Source organism: Pestalotiopsis fici, assembly GCF_000516985.1.
Source record: "Pestalotiopsis fici W106-1 unplaced genomic scaffold PFICI_Scf_5, whole genome shotgun sequence".
Taxonomy (NCBI): Eukaryota; Fungi; Ascomycota; class Sordariomycetes; order Amphisphaeriales; family Sporocadaceae; genus Pestalotiopsis; species Pestalotiopsis fici.
Genome location: NW_006917095.1, coordinates 2226560 through 2243722, shown reverse-complemented (window position 1 = coordinate 2243722; position 17163 = coordinate 2226560). Strand labels below are relative to the sequence as shown.

At 50.1% G+C, this 17163-nt stretch overlaps 9 protein-coding genes across 9 annotated transcripts; 4 read left to right on the top strand and 5 right to left on the bottom strand.

Moving 5' to 3' along the window:
- Positions 1–45: 45 nt before the first annotated feature.
- On the bottom strand, positions 46–779 carry PFICI_07997 (uncharacterized protein; the record flags this gene model as incomplete). The annotated part of the gene is made up of 3 exons (XM_007836578.1): positions 46–194; positions 251–417; positions 484–779. 3 exons carry the CDS (start codon positions 777–779, stop codon positions 46–48), a joined length of 612 nt encoding a protein of 203 aa, XP_007834769.1.
- Positions 780–1404: 625 nt separating this feature from the next.
- On the top strand, positions 1405–2603 carry PFICI_07996 (uncharacterized protein; the record flags this gene model as incomplete). Its single annotated transcript, XM_007836577.1, has 4 exons — positions 1405–1627; positions 1841–1977; positions 2122–2356; positions 2458–2603. 4 exons carry the CDS (start codon positions 1405–1407, stop codon positions 2601–2603), a joined length of 741 nt encoding a protein of 246 aa, XP_007834768.1.
- Positions 2604–3089: 486 nt separating this feature from the next.
- Positions 3090–4191, bottom strand: PFICI_07995 (Pre-mRNA-splicing factor cwc15; the record flags this gene model as incomplete). Its single annotated transcript, XM_007836576.1, has 3 exons — positions 3090–3361; positions 3434–3470; positions 3523–4191. 3 exons carry the CDS (start codon positions 4189–4191, stop codon positions 3090–3092), a joined length of 978 nt encoding a protein of 325 aa, XP_007834767.1.
- A 380-nt stretch (positions 4192–4571) lies between these two features.
- On the top strand, positions 4572–5510 carry PFICI_07994 (Exosome complex component rrp45; the record flags this gene model as incomplete). Its single annotated transcript, XM_007836575.1, has 2 exons — positions 4572–4735; positions 4793–5510. The coding sequence occupies 2 exons, from the start codon at positions 4572–4574 to the stop codon at positions 5508–5510; spliced, it is 882 nt and encodes a 293-aa protein (XP_007834766.1).
- A 184-nt stretch (positions 5511–5694) lies between these two features.
- Positions 5695–6378, bottom strand: PFICI_07993 (uncharacterized protein; the record flags this gene model as incomplete). Its single annotated transcript, XM_007836574.1, has 1 exon — positions 5695–6378. The coding sequence occupies one exon, from the start codon at positions 6376–6378 to the stop codon at positions 5695–5697; it is 684 nt and encodes a 227-aa protein (XP_007834765.1).
- Positions 6379–6998: 620 nt separating this feature from the next.
- On the top strand, positions 6999–8780 carry PFICI_07992 (uncharacterized protein; the record flags this gene model as incomplete). Its single annotated transcript, XM_007836573.1, has 3 exons — positions 6999–7030; positions 7108–7374; positions 7433–8780. The coding sequence occupies 3 exons, from the start codon at positions 6999–7001 to the stop codon at positions 8778–8780; spliced, it is 1647 nt and encodes a 548-aa protein (XP_007834764.1).
- Positions 8781–9633: 853 nt separating this feature from the next.
- PFICI_07991 (uncharacterized protein) lies at positions 9634–9819 on the top strand (the record flags this gene model as incomplete). The annotated part of the gene is made up of 1 exon (XM_007836572.1): positions 9634–9819. The coding sequence occupies one exon, from the start codon at positions 9634–9636 to the stop codon at positions 9817–9819; it is 186 nt and encodes a 61-aa protein (XP_007834763.1).
- Positions 9820–10848: 1029 nt separating this feature from the next.
- On the bottom strand, positions 10849–12184 carry PFICI_07990 (uncharacterized protein; the record flags this gene model as incomplete). Its single annotated transcript, XM_007836571.1, has 4 exons — positions 10849–10908; positions 10966–11024; positions 11123–11892; positions 12096–12184. The coding sequence occupies 4 exons, from the start codon at positions 12182–12184 to the stop codon at positions 10849–10851; spliced, it is 978 nt and encodes a 325-aa protein (XP_007834762.1).
- Positions 12185–14348: 2164 nt separating this feature from the next.
- Positions 14349–16331, bottom strand: PFICI_07989 (uncharacterized protein; the record flags this gene model as incomplete). The annotated part of the gene is made up of 1 exon (XM_007836570.1): positions 14349–16331. The coding sequence occupies one exon, from the start codon at positions 16329–16331 to the stop codon at positions 14349–14351; it is 1983 nt and encodes a 660-aa protein (XP_007834761.1).
- Positions 16332–17163: the final 832 nt, after the last annotated feature.

Sequence of the window (17163 nt, the reverse complement as noted above, 5' to 3'; positions counted from 1 at the left end):
AATTTACGATTTGAAACTCATGAAATGCAGAGGCCTCTACAATGCCTATGCCCAGACTCTTTCGCAACTTCCAAACCATTGGCCCCATCCGACCACCTTTCCTTGAATTGCCTCGGCGATCTGTTCTCTGGTCGCTTTCGCCTCCAGCATCTGTCGGTCCAGTGGTTCACTTAGGCCAATCACGAAGAAGAAGTCTGAAGACACTGTGTTAGTGGAAATATAAGGTGCTGGTGGGACTTTTGCGGCTTACAGCGATGCGGCCCATGATTCATTAGAGGTCGAGGTGCAATATATGGTGTCCCCCGTCTCGTGACTCCGTAATGGAAGCCGCCTTTCAATGAAGCCTTGGCCTCGTCTGCAATCTCAAAGTCAGAAGCGACAACGGTTGTCTTGCTCGATGGAATACCGCCGTAGATGCTGCGCAGCAAGTGAGTGGGTGTGGGCTATACACAAAACGGGAGGCATCGCAGAATTGTGTCTCACCCGTGTGCTATGGGAGTTGGCAACGGAGCATCTGGGTCTTCCGATAGCAGCAGCCACTCCTTGATATTGGCCCTGACTTGTTCGGGTGCCTGCCAACTCAATTCGGGAAATTTGCCGGCTCCATCAAATGTATACTCCACCCCGAGCTGTCCGTTTGTTTCTCCACAATCCGGCGAAGTGACGGATATTGTTGGAGTTGGATGAAAACTGAATGCAGGATTTGTTATAAACAACTTTGCATCCCTTCCTCTGAAATTCTTAAATAGCCAGGATATTGCGACTTCGAAATATGACATAATTGTGTATTCTTTCGTGGATAGAATGTGACGGTGAGCTCTTCAAGTGTGTCTCGTTATTATATAGGGTGGAGAAATGGTTCAAGGTTTGGCGCTTTGTAGCAATGCTTAAGAAAAGACACTAAATTCAAACTGAACAGCTAATCTTTCAACTTTGGCTGCGTCTGGGAAACCTGCCACTTGTCTTGAGACGGCGAGACGATTGAATAACCAACAACAGGATCCAGGTGGGTTTAAAAAGATGAAGCCAATCGTCAGCTAGTTGTGCATGTAAGTATAGATCGGAGCCGTCGCGGCTACTCAATCATATCACGAATCTCACTGGCCCGTGCTTTTGTGGCTTTTGAAGGACGCGCCAAAACAACCCGGAGCCGAACAACCTGGAAACCCCCTGGAACTTTGATGGACATAGTATTATTGTTTCTTCCCCCATTGACCAATCATCATCCGCCCAGGTATCGAGTCGCTTCATGCCAAAACGGTAACAGTATACTGTCGGTGAAGTCGTTTCAGTGGGGGTGTGCAGCCTTGAAAACTTTTTGATTTTCCATCTCATTCTTTCGAGTCAGAAGAAATACACTTGCCGACACAACAAAACAAGCAGCTGACCAAGACGGCGTCAAGAATGTTTGGACAGATGGCTGAACCTGCCGAAGTCGCACATCCCTACTACCCGCTGGGCGTCGACATTCCTCACTATGCGGCCAACACATTACCACTGCCGGTCATTCTAGGCTCGCTTGTCGGCATGCTGGGCTCGGCCATGCTGGCAACCAGTACGCTGGCGCTGCGCTTCAACCCAAGCCTGGGAAAGGGTCAACTAGTCATCTTCTGTTGGTTCATCGTGTGTAAGTTGAAAGCCCCGCGGACTAGAAAATTATCATCCAGATATCGAGGGAATGCTCAGTCGGAAGAATGCCCAGCTAATGAACAAATCCAAACTCAGGTGGCTCGCTGCACTGCTTTTTTGAAGGTATATATACTTACACACCCACCCTGCGCCCGACGCGTAGTCAATGCCCCTTTATAGATTGACCATGGTCAATTAACCTCTCCTCAAGGCTACTTTGTCTTGAATCATGCCACCGTTGCGTCGTCACAGAACCTCTTTGCCCAGCTCTGGAAGGAGTACGCCCTCTCCGACTCGCGATACTTGACTTCGGACCCATTTATGCTGAGCGTCGAAAGCATCACCGTGGTTAGTTCTCACTCCCCAGAGGCGTCGTAGCCCTTATATCTACACAGACGAATTTCCTGACATCCAGGGGTTTTTTGTCCCTGCTTTTACCTTTTCTTCTTCTTCTTCTTTCTTCTTTACCAAACTAATGCAAAATATGTACAGTTTCTATGGGGCCCTCTCTCCTTTCTCTGCGCAGTGAGTATCGTGGCCGCCTCACCACTCCGCCATCCGCTTCAGATCATCATGTGCATGGCGCACCTGTATGGAGTGGCCCTGTACTACTCAACCAGCCTGGTCGAGACGCATTTCACAGGCCGCTCGCATAGCCGGCCCGAGTTTCTGTACTTTTGGGTCTACTACGTGGGCTTCAACTTTCCCTGGGTCGTTGTGCCTGCTTGTGAGTTTTAATCTCTTTTGTTGTTGCTGATACAGCCCTTGTTCTATAACCTAGAGACGAAAGTAGAAAAAGAAAACATAACTAACTGACCATCCTACCAGTCTTGATGTATGATAGCCTAAAAACCATCTCGAGGAAACTGAGAAGTTTTGAGCAAGTCAAGATCGGGTTGAAGGGTTACGAAGCGAGAAATGGAAGTGCCAAGACAGCTGTGGTATCCAAAAAGGCAGAGAAGAAGGAGCAATAATCAATTATGCATTGTCAAGGAAGGCCTGGTAAAACTATAGACGGCAGTAGCCATAGAACATTGAGATAACATGCACATATTTCGTACATCAAGCCGTTTGTGCGAAGGAAGATGTCTCTCGGCAGCGCTTTTCCGCAAGTGTGGGGGGGCTTATAGTTTATAAACACCCATCTGTTTGGTCCATTTTTGATCGAGTAACAATAAGTTCTATCTCGGAACACCAAGAATAATAAATTCAAAAATTTTCAGAGTTTAGTCGGATATTTATACTATATCGTTCCTCTCATCTATCTAATGTCAGACGGAAACCAGTCAGACCAGACGCTCATGAGCGTCGCTTTTCTAAAGCGCAGGCCAGATCTCACGCCCGAACAATTCTATAATCACTGGGAGACTATCCATGGGCCACTAGTAAAACCCTGGGCGCAGAAACATGGTATAGTCGGGTATACGCAGGCAAGTTCTTGTTCTTTCCTTCGGGGCGCCTCATCTTGTGTCGGATCTTTTGCTCATCAAAACCAGGTTCATTGCCAGCCGTCCCTGAATGCCGGTGCGGCTCCCATTGGCCCAGAAGCTGGTACCGCTTCGCCGCTCGCTGATTTCGATGGCTGTGCCTTGTTCGAAGTCAAATCCTTTGAGCAGATGGCTACTGCATTCAAGGACGAGTATTATCTGACCGTTATTGCAGCGGATGAGAAGAATTTCATCGACAAAAAGGCTGGTGTTGTGAGAAGTAGGGGTGAAGTCAAGAGGATTATCTAGGCCATAATTGGTGTGCTTATAAGGTTCAATGCCTCAAGGGCCGTGGTCTCCTTATCTGACATATTTACCCATGAATCGTTTGTGGAAATCAGATCGCAAGAGATCCTAGTCAAAGTTAGCACATCAAGACTTTTTTTCCTTGGAGATCAGAACTCACATTGACAAACTCCTTCTTCTTCCCCTTCTCATCGGTGCCGCGGGCTTGGTTCTTGAACACCACGTCATCGTCCCATCTCCTCTTCATGGTGAAATTTTGCTTGTTCAGGAGTGGGTTACCGAGCGCAATGTCCCTCTCCCGTTCGTCCTCCTCCCTGGCTGCACGCTCCTCTTCCTCCTTTTGCTTCTTGGCCGCGCGTTCTGCCTTGATCTTCTCCAACTCCCTCTGCAGCTCCGCCTCTTCGTCGTCGCTGTCATCGTCGCTTGAATCATCACTATCGTCATCGTCATCGTCGTCCTCTTCCGAGTCGGCGTCTATGTCCCTCGTTTCTTCCAATATCCTCCTCCTTTTTGCTTCCGGGTCTTCGTCCTCGCCGTCCGCAGTAATTGCCATGGGTCTCTTGGCCGTCGCGCCACCCGAGACAGCCTCGGCATCGTCGCCCACGGGCGGGAGGGGAGTGCCGTTCTTCTTTGCAAAGTGGGCGGCTTCAGCGGCCAGCAGCTCGGCGCGCAGGTCGCGCTGCTCGTCGGCGTCGGCATCGCCGCCCTGGCCCGGTTGTCTGAACTTGAGCTGCGTGTACGCCGGTAGCAGACGCTGGTGGTAGGCCGGCCCGCGCAGGGCTTCTTTGCCTTGCGCGGGATCAAACGTGGGTCTGTGTGCTGTAGTCATTTTCGCGCGTTGTCTGACAAGGCGGTAATCGGTGCACAGAGATGGACTTTGCCTTGTTGTCTTTTGTTGTTGTGGTTGAATTGGTGATGGACTTTTAGTATGAAGTAATTACGGAATCGCAGTAGCTCTAGAGTACCTGAGGCTAAGATAGCCTAGTGGCAGACGGTCAGGCGCTGCAGGCAGGCAAAGCCGGCACCTGGGTCGCATTGGGGCACTGACCGCCTGGCAGAACATCGCTAAGAATTTGATTTTCCCCGAGCTGCAGCAGCTAAACCAGAGCTCGAGCCCCGCCATACAATTGAAGGCCATCCCACCTTGTACAGAGTAAAACCGGTTGTACACAGAACAGAAAACAGCAGTCATTCCTTCAGCAATTGACAATGCCGCGCGAGGCTGAGCCGTCCCTCAACGAGAAGGCGTTCCTAGTACAGGCCCTGCAAGAGGGCCATCGACTCGACGGCCGTGGATTCGAGCAGTTTCGAAAGCTGGAACTTAACTTTGGAGACCAGTATGGAGTTGCAGACGTCACATTAGGCAAAACGAGGTTGGTTCAAAAAGATGCTAGTTGTTTGCGATCTTGACGGCTAACCTTGTCTCTCAGGGTACTTGCAAAGGTCTCTGCCGAGGTTACTGCCCCGTATCCCGACAGACCATTCGATGGCATCTTTGCAATCAGTTCAGAGCTCAGCCCGATGGCCTCCCCGGCTTTCGAGGTGAACAGACCAACCGAAACCGAGGTTCTGCTTTCTCGGCTCCTTGAAAAGACGGTTCGAAGATCCAACGCCCTCGATACGGAGTCGTTATGTCTGGTTGCTGGTCAGAAGGTGTGGTCGATAAGAGTAGACCTGCACGTTTTGTCGCACGACGGAAATCTCATCGACGTTTCATGTTTGGCGGTGGTCGCAGCATTGCGGCACTTTAGAAAACCAGATACAAGCATTGAGGGAGAGACATTGACGGTATACACGCCGGCAGAGAGAGAGCCGGTCCCGCTCAGTTGGCTACACACCCCATTGTGTATCACTTTCAGCTTTTACGGAGACGATGGGGATATCGTGTTACTGGATACCACGCTGTTGGAAGAGCAGTTGCGAGTGAGCAGCTGTACAATCAGTCTCAACAAGCACGGAGAGATATGTCAGGTCGCAAAGCTTGGTGGTACACCCGTCGAAGCCTTGTCGCTAGTACAATGCGCCAACATTGCCATGCAGCAGGTCAAGGTATTCTCAAATATGCTTGACCAGAAGCTGGCCGAGGACTCGAAACGGAGGGACAAGGGAGGACTCCTGGCTGAGCTGTCTGCAGAGAACGCGAGGTAGAGAGAAGCGTCATTGGGCCAAAAAGAAAAGAGAAGAAGAAGAATTGCAAATAATGATACCCACCACAAGATACATGGATTCTCAGGGCCAATGTCCTGGAGTATCTAATCCGTACGCCGCCCTATGCCGCTTGAAATGCAGATCGCCCATGTTACGCCTCGCCGATAATGAGTAATTTTCGTCTCTACCGCATGACAGGTGGTCTTGACTCCTTGTTCCATTTGACGCGGCTTCTGACCCAATCGATAGCCTCACTGACACCTGTCCCCGTCAGCGCACTCACGGGCAAAACCCGGGAATCCCGAACGCCTGACGACTTCTCGCCCTCAAAAACCTTCTTGACCAGACCCTCCTTGATCCGCACGACTTCTACGCAGTCCTCACGGTCCTGCTTGTTTGCCAATATCAACAGCGGCACGCCATCGGCGTCTGTGTGCTGCAGCACATCCTCAAGGACGAGTCGGCATTCGTCTAACCGCCCAAGCGTCTCCTTGCCGACCCCGGAACCACCCTCAGCGTTGTCAGGAGCGGAGCCGAACGGCAGCAGGCCGTCACCAATGTCGGTACTGTCGATGATGAAGATGATGGCGTGACAGCTGGCGTAGTAGCTCTGCCACAGCTTCCGGAGCGACAACTGACCGCCGACGTCCCAGATCTTGAGATACATGTCGGGCAGCGTCAGGGTGCTAACGTTTTGGCCAACGGTCGGGACCGTCTTGAGTTTCGGGTCCGGGTGCTCGGGCATGAACAGCGACTTGGTCTGCTCGTGAAAGGTGGTCTTTCCGGCATTGTCGAGGCCGAGCAGGATGACAGAGTATTCCTCCTTGCTGGTGGCCAGCCGATAGAGACCCTTGGCGAGGTGATACATATTGCCTGTTCGGTCGTGGTTCTTTTGGGGCTCCGACTATCTTGTTTTGTAGGTGGGCGATCGTTGCGACGGCGGAGGGAAAATTGGCTTTCGCGCAAGCGACTTGCGATAGTGTCTGGTAGGAAAACGGTGGTTACAATATGCGACCTGTCAGAATCTCCGATTTGCTCTAGGAGCGCCAGGGCAAGCCTAGAACCCAGGGGGATTCATGGTTGGGTGGATTTGGGGGGTTTTAGCGCCTGATTCAGTTCCGCTGATTAGCGCTACGTTTCATCCCTCCCGCCCTGGGGAAACGCTCGAATTGTACCTGGGCAGTGAGATAACCGTACTAATAGAGACGTATCGTTGTACTGATACGCTATCGACAAGGTAGTAATAGCAACACGCGCTTCAAGCCTGAAAGCCGCAAAGGGAGAGGAGCAAACAAAAACGTCATCCCACATTGCTGCGCGCTCGCCTAATCAATAACAACATCTTTGGGCGCGGGAGCTGCCAACCTTTTTGACTTGTGTGTGTTCTGTATAACTTCAATGTTGATCGACGCGGCACGTACTACTTAATTTCTTTCAGAGAGATTACCTTTGATTCACAAAGTCTATTGTGACTGACCACCAGCAAAGATGGCGCCCGTGCCTATTGAGCACCCGCCTAGGTGAGTAGTACCCCAAGCCTGTTATTCAATACTGGGCCGCCGACATCCACTAATTCGACGTGGCTCCATCACATTAGCTATGTCCCCTTGGCTGTATCCGCAACTCACATTGGACTGGTCGTATACCTCACGTATGCAGTAGGCGCAAGTCTTTACACTTCATACAAGTCCTTGTCACCATCACAGGATACTCGTCAGCGTCAAGAATGGCGCAGAAAGTTGTCTCCTGTATTTGCTGGCCTCGCTGCCGTCGCCCTTGTATCTGCCGCGTACTCATCCATCTCATACGCGACGTTGTCATACAAGGTCTGGGCTGATGAGAGAGGCATTCAACTGCCCTCACGGTATGGAACACATCTCATCCCATGATTGCGCGCAGCGTAACGCTGACTAGTATGATAGGTTCGTTGGAGACGGGGGATTCTTCCCTGGAACGCACAACTCAAGTCAAGTGCACCTAGCACAATGGCTACACGATACACCAGTCTACTACGACGCTTTTGAGATTGTTGCCGAAAAGGCACGTCGCTACTGGTGGGGACAGCAAGTTGACCTTGGTATCATTGCCTGGAGCTTGTTGCTGGCGATCGAGGGCCGCAGAAGACGAATCCCTCTCGTCACCGCATTCCTGGCCTTGGCTCACCTTGTCAGCCTTTCGTTTGCGCAAAACCTCTTTTATCTCGCCCTGCTCCTGACTCCAGCACCAATCTCTGGCGATGACGACCTCGAGGTTCCCGTAGTCCCTCTTCCGACTTCAACTTGGATCCGCATTCGCAACGCCGTCCTGCCTCCAAAGCCAACAAACTGGTGCCCACACCCAATCTTGTTCCTCGGAGCAATTTCGGTTAACTTTACTTCTTTATTCGTCCTGCCCTACGCTGCCGAGACACCTTCTTTCGTCAAAGTTTTATTGATCACCCGGCTGTCCACATTCCTCCCCGTTATTCTGCCGAAGGTTGCTCCAGTATCCTGGGGTACTGTTCATCCTCATCCGCATGATGCCTTCAGCTCTTACACTACACTGTTCCGCTTGATATCTCTTGCGAGCTTTGCCCTACATGACAAGGCTACCTTTTTTGGCCTGCGATATAACATGCCGGATTCGTACTATCATCGACACTCTCGCTTTTTGCCTTGGGATTTAGAGAAACGGTCCATGTGGGAGCAAAGCACTACCGCGCTAGGCAAGATTCTAGGATCAACCATAGATCACCCAGTGGTTGCCGCTGTGGGATGGGATGTTCTGCTCAGTGCGCTGAGTCTCGGATTTTGGAGCGCCGTCAGAGCAACCGACGTGCAAGGCATCATCGCCTCCACGTTTCCGTACTTGGCCAAATCTGACCCGAAAGGCGCCCAGCGCTCCAGTCTCAGCACGCTTTCATCTATCAAAGAAGAGGACAATTTTCCAGAATCGCCCTTGGCAGAATCCACGCCAGCATTGCGCCAGCGCGGACGTCCAAAGTCACGCGGCACCAGTGTAGCCAGTATTGCTTCCTCGGATGCCGCAACTGATGGTCAGGCATCCGCCACTACTAAGAGACGTGGCAGGCCGAAGAAGAACATGGCCCATGAGGACAAAACTTACGAGCCAGAGCCTGCAGTGGCACGCGAAATTAGCGAAGGCGACATACTGCCACCACCCGACGAGCTTGACTGGGAGAGCGCGGCTCTTGGTTGGGGCATGGCTGCCTTTGGCGGCTTGGGGTTTGCCGAAGCTGGTGTCTTTGGGGCCGAGTGTACTGCTAGATGATGACTTTCTCGGATATATAAGCAGGCAGTCGATACGGTGGTAAGTAAAGCGGCGATTCTCTATTATTTGGAGGGGGTGAAATATCCTAGTAAACAGAGAAGATAGGAATGAAGCTGCCATGGAAATAAGAAGGCAGCGCGACTTCCGCCCACCCAGACTCTGTCATGCAAAGGTCCGGTGCACCTCAAGATAGGCAATGATGAGTCCCAATCTCAAAACAAATGATTAGGGATATTAGCCTGCTGCACAGTTGTGCTTCCATAAAGTTATAGTCAGCAGATACAGTTTATGAGAGCTCGGCCAATTTCATAAAATAAATGCTTTGAAATACGAGTGTCAAGCCATCCGATTTTCTCTACAACCGGAGAGGGAGTCACTTGGCTGTGAATATCGGCGCTTTATAAACCTTGAGAGTGGCCCCGATAAGAGACTCCTTGTCGTTTGTGGTAATGGCAATTCTTCGACGTATTTCTGTGAGCTGTGTATAAAGTTTCAGGGTGCTTGAAGACTCTTTTAAGGCGTTCAGCCGCACAAGGACGAAAATCTACCTCTATGGCTATGTATATACCTAATTTACAATCTGAGGATTTTGTGTATATATAATTCTTCCGCCCAGCGATACTCTGGAATGACTTTCCTCTTTAAGTTAACACAATATCAAACATTCCTTACCGGAAAGAACTATTTACATAAGCCAGATCAGAGTGCATATACAAACGCTACAGTCATCCCGCAGACAAACAGCCGATATGGAGGACTTTGGGAGACATCTCTTCGCCAACGCGCCGCCGCCGGTAACGACGAGTAGAACGACACAGGCGGTGACAAGTACGACAGCGACAAAGACCATAACATGGACCACGACAAGAACATCGACGTCACCCCCAGCTTCGATCATCACGCATGGTACGACCTTGATCAGGACAAGTATCATACCATTAGTTGCTGCCGCCGCCGCCGTGGAAAATTCTCCCATGGCAAGGGGATCATTTCATCCCTTGCCTCGCGCAGCTGGTTCAGCGGCCTTGCGGGAATTTGAAGAGGCCTGCCAGCAGCGGCAGTGGCAGTGGCGGCAGGAGAACGCAAGAGCTGAACAAAACAAGGAGAATCATGTCATGGAAATCTTGACACCCTGCTACTGTACGCCACCACCATCATCATCAGGTGCGTCCACTCCCCCACCCTAAAGGCGACGTTTTAGATTACGCTTGTCGAAGTTGTGTGTACCGCACATGACTAGATATAGACGTCGTTTCCAAGACCGAGAAGGGGATAATTTCCCCCCTTTCCTCGGTGTTTTTTTTTTGTGGTGAAACCAGACTCACGCGTGCATTCTTGTGGTAATGGGGGAGGTTTGGAAGAAGACTCGAAAAAAACAAAACGATAAACATATACCAATTATACATGATGCGCCACAGCGTGGCTGCACATGTGTTGTTATTGACACCCTTTAGGTGACACAACTGGAAGAGATACCCTTGGAATTCTGTTTCTTCAAACATTAAACTTCGTCGATGTAGACCATCTTTAACTTTACTCTTTATTTTTGGTCGCAGGTCGAATATAGCTTAATTTAAAATTTATACGTCGCCTCAAACCCTCGCAATGGCACAGCCTCTTGTGAAATATGACTCGACGCTTGTATAATAAACAGTGCTGCCTGTTACTCGGCGCCGCTTTTTCTTTTTTCTTTTTCTTTTTTTTGAACTTTAAAAAAACATGTTGCTGCTTCATTGTTTCTGAAATCAAATTTTATTTCAACTTCTTTCTATACCACTTGGAGAAATTTCCCGCTCTCCCATAGCATCCTAATTTGTAGTATCGAGCTCATCAAAATTTGAGTCTTAAAGCATGGACTTTGACAATTTGAGTGTAAATATTTTGAGAAGAAATCTACGATAAAATCTGACTAGCAATCAAGCCTCCGATCTTTGAATAACAACGAAATATGCCGGCTCGTCCTTTTCGGGGCTGCCAGGAAGTGATAAAGAAGGTGATGAAATATTGATACCTACTGCTCAGGCATCCCGACACTATGATCTGGTCATACATTCCTGTATGAACGAGTCTAGCAAGTCTGCCACTGGAGATAGTGAACAGTCTCAAAGGAGAGATCGGTAGAGTCAACCTAAGTATGTATGTTAGCAAAGACTGACTGGGCCATTTTTGGAAGTACATCACTCACAGTAAGCAGAGCGGTGTTGGTGGTAGTAAGAGGAGTGACTCGGACTTCACTGTTGACGTCTAGAGAAACGTTAGCACGATACCCAAAACTTCAAAATCTTGCTCTCCCCCATGCCCAGGCAAAAAATCATGACTTGGTTATTAGACAAGAAACTTACTCAACAGACCCTCTTCGCCACAAGGTGACCAGACGGTACTCTCGAGACCAAACTCATCCGTCTTGAGATAGTTATCGTCATAAGCGCCGGCCAGGTCCAGCTCCGAGGCAATCTGGGTAGAGTCGCCGGAAAAGTAATACGTGGCCTTGATGACGCCCTTGTCGCCGTCCTGCAAAAACGCGTAGCCGCGGTAGTCGGCCTTGAAGACGCTAAACTGCCAGCCCTGGGGCAGCTCGACCTGCACGTTGAGCTGGCAGTTCTTGCGCGCCTCGGCCGGGGTGATGCCGGGCCCGGCCTGCGCAATGAAGCTGTCGTAGAGCACGGTTATGGTCTGCGCGTCGGACGAAATCGCCCCGGCCACGCTGCCGGCGTTGCAGCCGGATCCGGCGTACGAGATGCCTTTAATGGTGACGCCGGCTGGGGCCGACGAGGTGGGGGTCGAGGCGCTTGTTGTCGACGTGGTCGAGGTGCTAGAGGTGCTGGTAGTGGAGGAGGTCAGAGTGGTGGAAGTGGAAGTAGAGGTGGAAGTGCTGCTGGAAGTGCTGGTACTGGTGCTGGTGCTGGAAGAAGAGGTGGATGTGGTAGAAGTTGTGCTGATGGTGGTGGAAGTGCTCGTGGTCTTGGACGAGGTCTTGGTGGGAGTTGGGCTGGGGCCATGACCACCGTTTCCAGGCTTGGTGGTGCTGGTGGTGGTTGGGTGAGGACTGTTGTGGCCACCTCCATTGCCAGGACCTCCCGGGTTTCCAGGACCAGGCTGGTTGTTGCTGCTTCTGGAAAGACGAGTAGTCAGTACGGCTTCCCGAGTTCCATGGGCAGTAGAAAACACAGCCAGCCTGGCCCATGGGATGGGCTTGCTTTATTTTGCTCTTGTCCCTCTCTTACTAGAATTGCTCATTCTATCCTCACCCCAGCTTGCAAGTGCAAAATATTATGACGGATAGGAAAAAGCTGCACAAGAAGATAGAATACTTACCCAGGGAAAGTCAGGACTTGAGGATCAGCAGCTGGCATAGCCAGAGCAGCAACGGGCAGAGCCGCAATGAGGAATGTGGAGAAATGCATTATGTGAGCTTGGAAAAGAATGTCTTGTATGATATGAGCGAGTGTAAAAGTGAATGAATATTCCTGTGCCTTCTGATCTCTGGCCTGTCGTGATTGTCGGATATTATAGCCAAGAGATGGCGATTTCCACCCTCTTTATATATCTTTGTGTATTCCTTCATCCTATAAGATTCCATCATTAAGCCATGTGCTGCAGACCTATAGAGTCCAAGGGCGTCGACCATGATTGTTGGCCATGGTCTCAACCCCCGAAGGGTTACAATCTTGGCGTGTGGCGTTTGTGCAACGATCTCTAGGAAACCTTGGCCGCAAGCTTTATGATGGCCAAATTTGGTGTTTTTCTTTGTGACCCCTTGACCTAGATGATACAAGATATCGGTATGGGCCGGATCGACATACGATGCTACGCAATAGCCTTGGATTTTCTTTCGCTAAAAGTCAATATTGTTCCTGAACCGAGCGAGTCCAGACGCTTTCCCCCTCCTCATTAGGGAAATATAACACAGCAAATATCCTAGAGTCATATATATCAAGGCAAGATCCATCCCGTAAATAGACCTGTTTGTTTGGTAAGACGGCAAAGCGGTCTTCAAAGGGAAGGTTAATGGCGTGCGAACCAAGTCTTGACCTTGGTCGAGTGGTGGGCTAATTATAACCATGGAGTGTAAAAGACTGCACCTTGACCAAGCAAATATATATCTTTGCATTATACATGTATCCTGTTATAGTATGGCAGTGTCGCTTTGGGTAGGTCTGTCCGACTTCGGGCACTCAGACAGGCCAGGTTGTGTACATAATTAAGCGTATGACAAAGCGTCATCTTTCGGAACATTCAGGCACTGGATCAGATGTTTTGATAGCAAATGGCTATATGAGCAGAGAGTTCGGACGAACAGCGCCGATCCGGAAAGTTCCCGGGTCAAGTGTTTCGGAATCCAGAGGAGCTTGTGTGTAGAGAACTGGGCCTCGCAACGAGTTCTCCGCCTTAGATTTCCACACTTGCTGGGTAAGGTGACTACCTTAATGTACCGATATGTGATCCGCAAGACCAAAAAGGCCCCAAGTCCAGGCCCGGGAGGACAAATGCACTCCGCAGTTCTGGTGTCCATGAATAGAAACAATAAATCGCTCCCATTCATTGGTCATCTGCAGTGGACCAGTAGCATCGCTGTTGCGATCGGAGCATTCTACCCAGATGCCAAGTCAACATACCATTGATCGATACAACATTGGTATTTTTGGTAATTTTCTCCGTATTAACAGAAACAATCGTCTCCAACGTCGCAAGGCGGCGTTACATCCATCGCGATGTATTTGCAGCCAACAGCCCGCGCGACACTTGACCTTGACATAAGAAGATGAGGGGTCCAGTCGCCAGTCACGAAAATAGACATTTCTTTCTTTTGTTGGTCCTCCTACATGTTTTCCGCTCGGGATTACCGAGTCATGATCAAAACTTCCCCTCATTATTATTAAGACGGGTTGGAAAAGTTGCAATTAATATATATAGTTTATCTGAGTTGCCCAACGCAGCCAAGCGCATTGATTCGCCAGCAGGGCGACCAATCAACCTGCCTTAAGCGAACGCCGAGCCTCTCATGGATCTCAGGCTCTGTATAACAATATCCATGCCATATTTTTCATACTCTGTTCATGGTCACGGGCTTATTTAACGATGATAATATTATCTCGTGGTCTTAGGCTGACCGAAACCTCACGCAGCTCCGGCCCGCTGGCCGTCAAGTGTCAGCTCTGAATGAACTTGTGGCTCAGTATATCTCTCCAACATGGTTCATGACAGGGCGCACATGGTAAATCAAATCTAGCATTGAGCATTACGAATTGACATTAGCAATTGTCCTCGCGGAAGTGTGCTCTTCTGGCTTATATACCTCAAGTGTAAACAGAAAGGAAAAAAAAAACCCTTTAAATGCGCTCGACTCGTCATCCGTGACGGGCATTATGAAACATTACCGCGTATGCATGTGTCCACTCTGCCGTTTCCTTGGATACTGCCAATATGTCAGATGCTTCATGCTTCTAAAAACGCCGTCCCCATGCAAATGAGCCGTCATACTGCCAATTTACGGATTCCCAAGCCTCGCCCATCACAGCTTTCATGTGATGCTTTCCACATACTACTACAAACCGCACCGGTCCAACCTCACTCATTTGCACCATTTCTCGGGCTTCGACGTCTCGATTCCTCAAATTCCTCCATCATGAGCCTCTGACTAAAACTCCGCGGTGTGCCATTAAAAGGTACCACTTCGGGACGATAACTCGTGGACTCATCCACGCCACTTCGACCATCAACGCTGCCAACGAATGAATAAACATTTCCCATCTTCGCTGCTTTCTCGAGAATTGAATGATCCTTGACACTCGATATCGTAAACGGTTTCCCGTTATATGATCCAACGGCTTCTTTGAAATGTCTTGAAGGTGGAGATGTTGCAGCTGGTGCGGGTTTGGCAATAGGAATTGCTGGCGACGTTGAGAGCAAAGTCGTAGTATCTACCTCGGGCTCATTCTCAACAGCCTCATCAACATCTTCATCTTCCACATCCGGGAGATATTTGGATGTTTTCTGTGCCGAGCCCTGTTTGCTCCTTTGGTCCACAGGAGCATCCTCGTCCTCTTCCCAATCAAACAGCTCATCGTCCTCTACCAGGGTAGCTGACTGCATGCTGGTGTTCGATTGAGATTTCGTCTGTTTGCTTTCAACAGACTGAGGCTTGATTGAAACACCTTGAGACTTCCTCATGTTGTTCTGAGAAGCCTTTGTGATGGTGGCTTGATCCTGAGATTTCTTGGAATCTGGCTCACTAATGCTTGCCTGGGGAGGTGAAAATCGCTTCTTGGTCTTGAAGGAAGTCAATGCAGGCATTTCCAGAAGATCATCATCCTCTTCCTCATCGTAGGCCTCGGATCCATTGGGGTCAGCCTCTACCGTCTCCACATGTTCCACCGTGCCTGAGATCCTCTCCACATTCGGCCGTCCAGTGCCTCCAGTGCTGGTTGACGTTGCTCCTGGGGTTGTTTTGGTTCCTTTTCGCGAGCCCATGACCAAGGTTTCCTCGTCTGCGTCCATATCCTGTAGATTGCCTACCAAGGACCACTGGGAGGTATCCTCGGAAGAATTACGTGCCATAGCCTTGAGCTTATCTGTTGAAGATGTCTTCCTGGGTTGTGGTGGGGAGCTGCCCAGGAGACTTGCACCATCGTCTACTGATTCGGGAGCATCTGAGTCATACGATGAGGACAGAATATTGGTCGTGTTAGAGAGTGGTGACTGCATGTGCTCAATGACACGAGGTGACATGAGTGGCGAAGCAGTAGGCAGCACTTCTCCACCCTCAACCTCGAAGCGCACGCGGCGAGGGCTGGGGGCTTTAGCAGATGAGCTCGAGGAACGACGAAGAGCACTTCGCCGATGTTGCTTACTGGAGCTGTCATCTGATGCGACGGAGGAGATGGTTTCTTCGGTGGGATTTCTGACGGGATCAGGTCGAGTTATAGCTACAGTCAAGCCCACCGCTGTTTTCTCGTCTTTGGCCGAGACATTGGTTAGCTCATTGCTCTGATTTGGAGACGGAAGCAATGTTGCGGGTAAACTGGGTGCTGGTGCAGGCGGCAGTCTGTTGTTGTCGTTCTCGCGGCCATCAAGCAAAGGCAAGTAACTTGGTGTGAACAAACCCTGAAACTCTCTCTCGCGCTCGTGCGGACTTCTCGGGGTATTGTCATTGTCGGACGAAGATGGCGCGGGAGTCTTGTGAGGCAGCAGGGGTGGCGGTGGTGAAGGCTTGGTGGATTTCTTGTCTTGAGGAGGAGAGTGGGTGTCTGTCGCCGTCGTTGTGTTGCTGTGCCCATTATCGTTATCCATGTGAGTCTTCCTCGGTGACTCATTTCTGAATGGATTGTCGAGGTTTAGAGCTGGTTGGAGGGCGGGATACTGGTGCATGGAATCCTTGATGGTCTTTTCAACCCTGGCAGAGAGATCATTGGGAACATTCTGCAGCAGATTACGAGAGTATCTCTGAAATTCGCAGGCCATGTCTTGGCGATGGGATTCCACCTTTTGCTCGAGCTCCGAAAGCTTGTTCAGTAGCTCGGAAGCGAGGCTGGTCGCATCGTGCATTGCCATTGTGGGCGACCGTTTAGGGTTGACGGCCAAACAAGCCAGAGAGCTGCTTGTCTGATCTTACAAGGTCGAAAACAGCGACGGAGAGACAAAGGAGCGCATGCATGATTTGACGCTGCTTGTGCTGAGGACGTTGTTGAGCTTGTTGCGCACAAACAACAGCAACAAGAAGGAGCTAGTTGCGCAATCGGAGCGGGGGGATCAATTGTGTTCAATGTCTTTGTGTGTGCGCGTGACCCGAATTGAGCTTCAGAGACGCAGCATGTACGTATGTGTGTGTATATGCAATGCGCCCGGTGATGTGAGAATCCAGTGGTGTGACGTCTGTGTGGTTGGTTGGTTGATTGATCTGTTTGTTCTGTGTGGCGGGAGAAAGAAAGTACGAATGTAGTAGCTTTGAGAGTGGCAGCTACTACTAGCGATTAACAATGCTACCAGTTGATAAGGTAGGGAAATTTTTCTTTATCTCTTGGTTTTTGGGTAATTTTGTTTTGAGAAAAATTAGTTGCAATCACCTAGCTTCTGTGCAACTTCTAGAAGGAAGCTGACGAAGGAGGCAGCAGAAAAAAAATTGACAAATTGCCGATACCCCGGTCTGTCACTCAACCACTGCTAAACGGCAGGCCCGAGAATTTGGTGCAATTCAAGGTGTGCGACCTTCTTTGCGGCAATCCACGCCCAGAGAGTTGGGACTGTCAAGGCCTGGGTTGGAGTCTAGAACTATCCTAGCCAATATTGATGGATGGGGGGAGGGATGGATGACTGGCAGCTGTGCCGGTGTGAGAGTGATGAATGATCTCACACAGTGATACGAAGTGGCAGCAAGAAGCAAAGC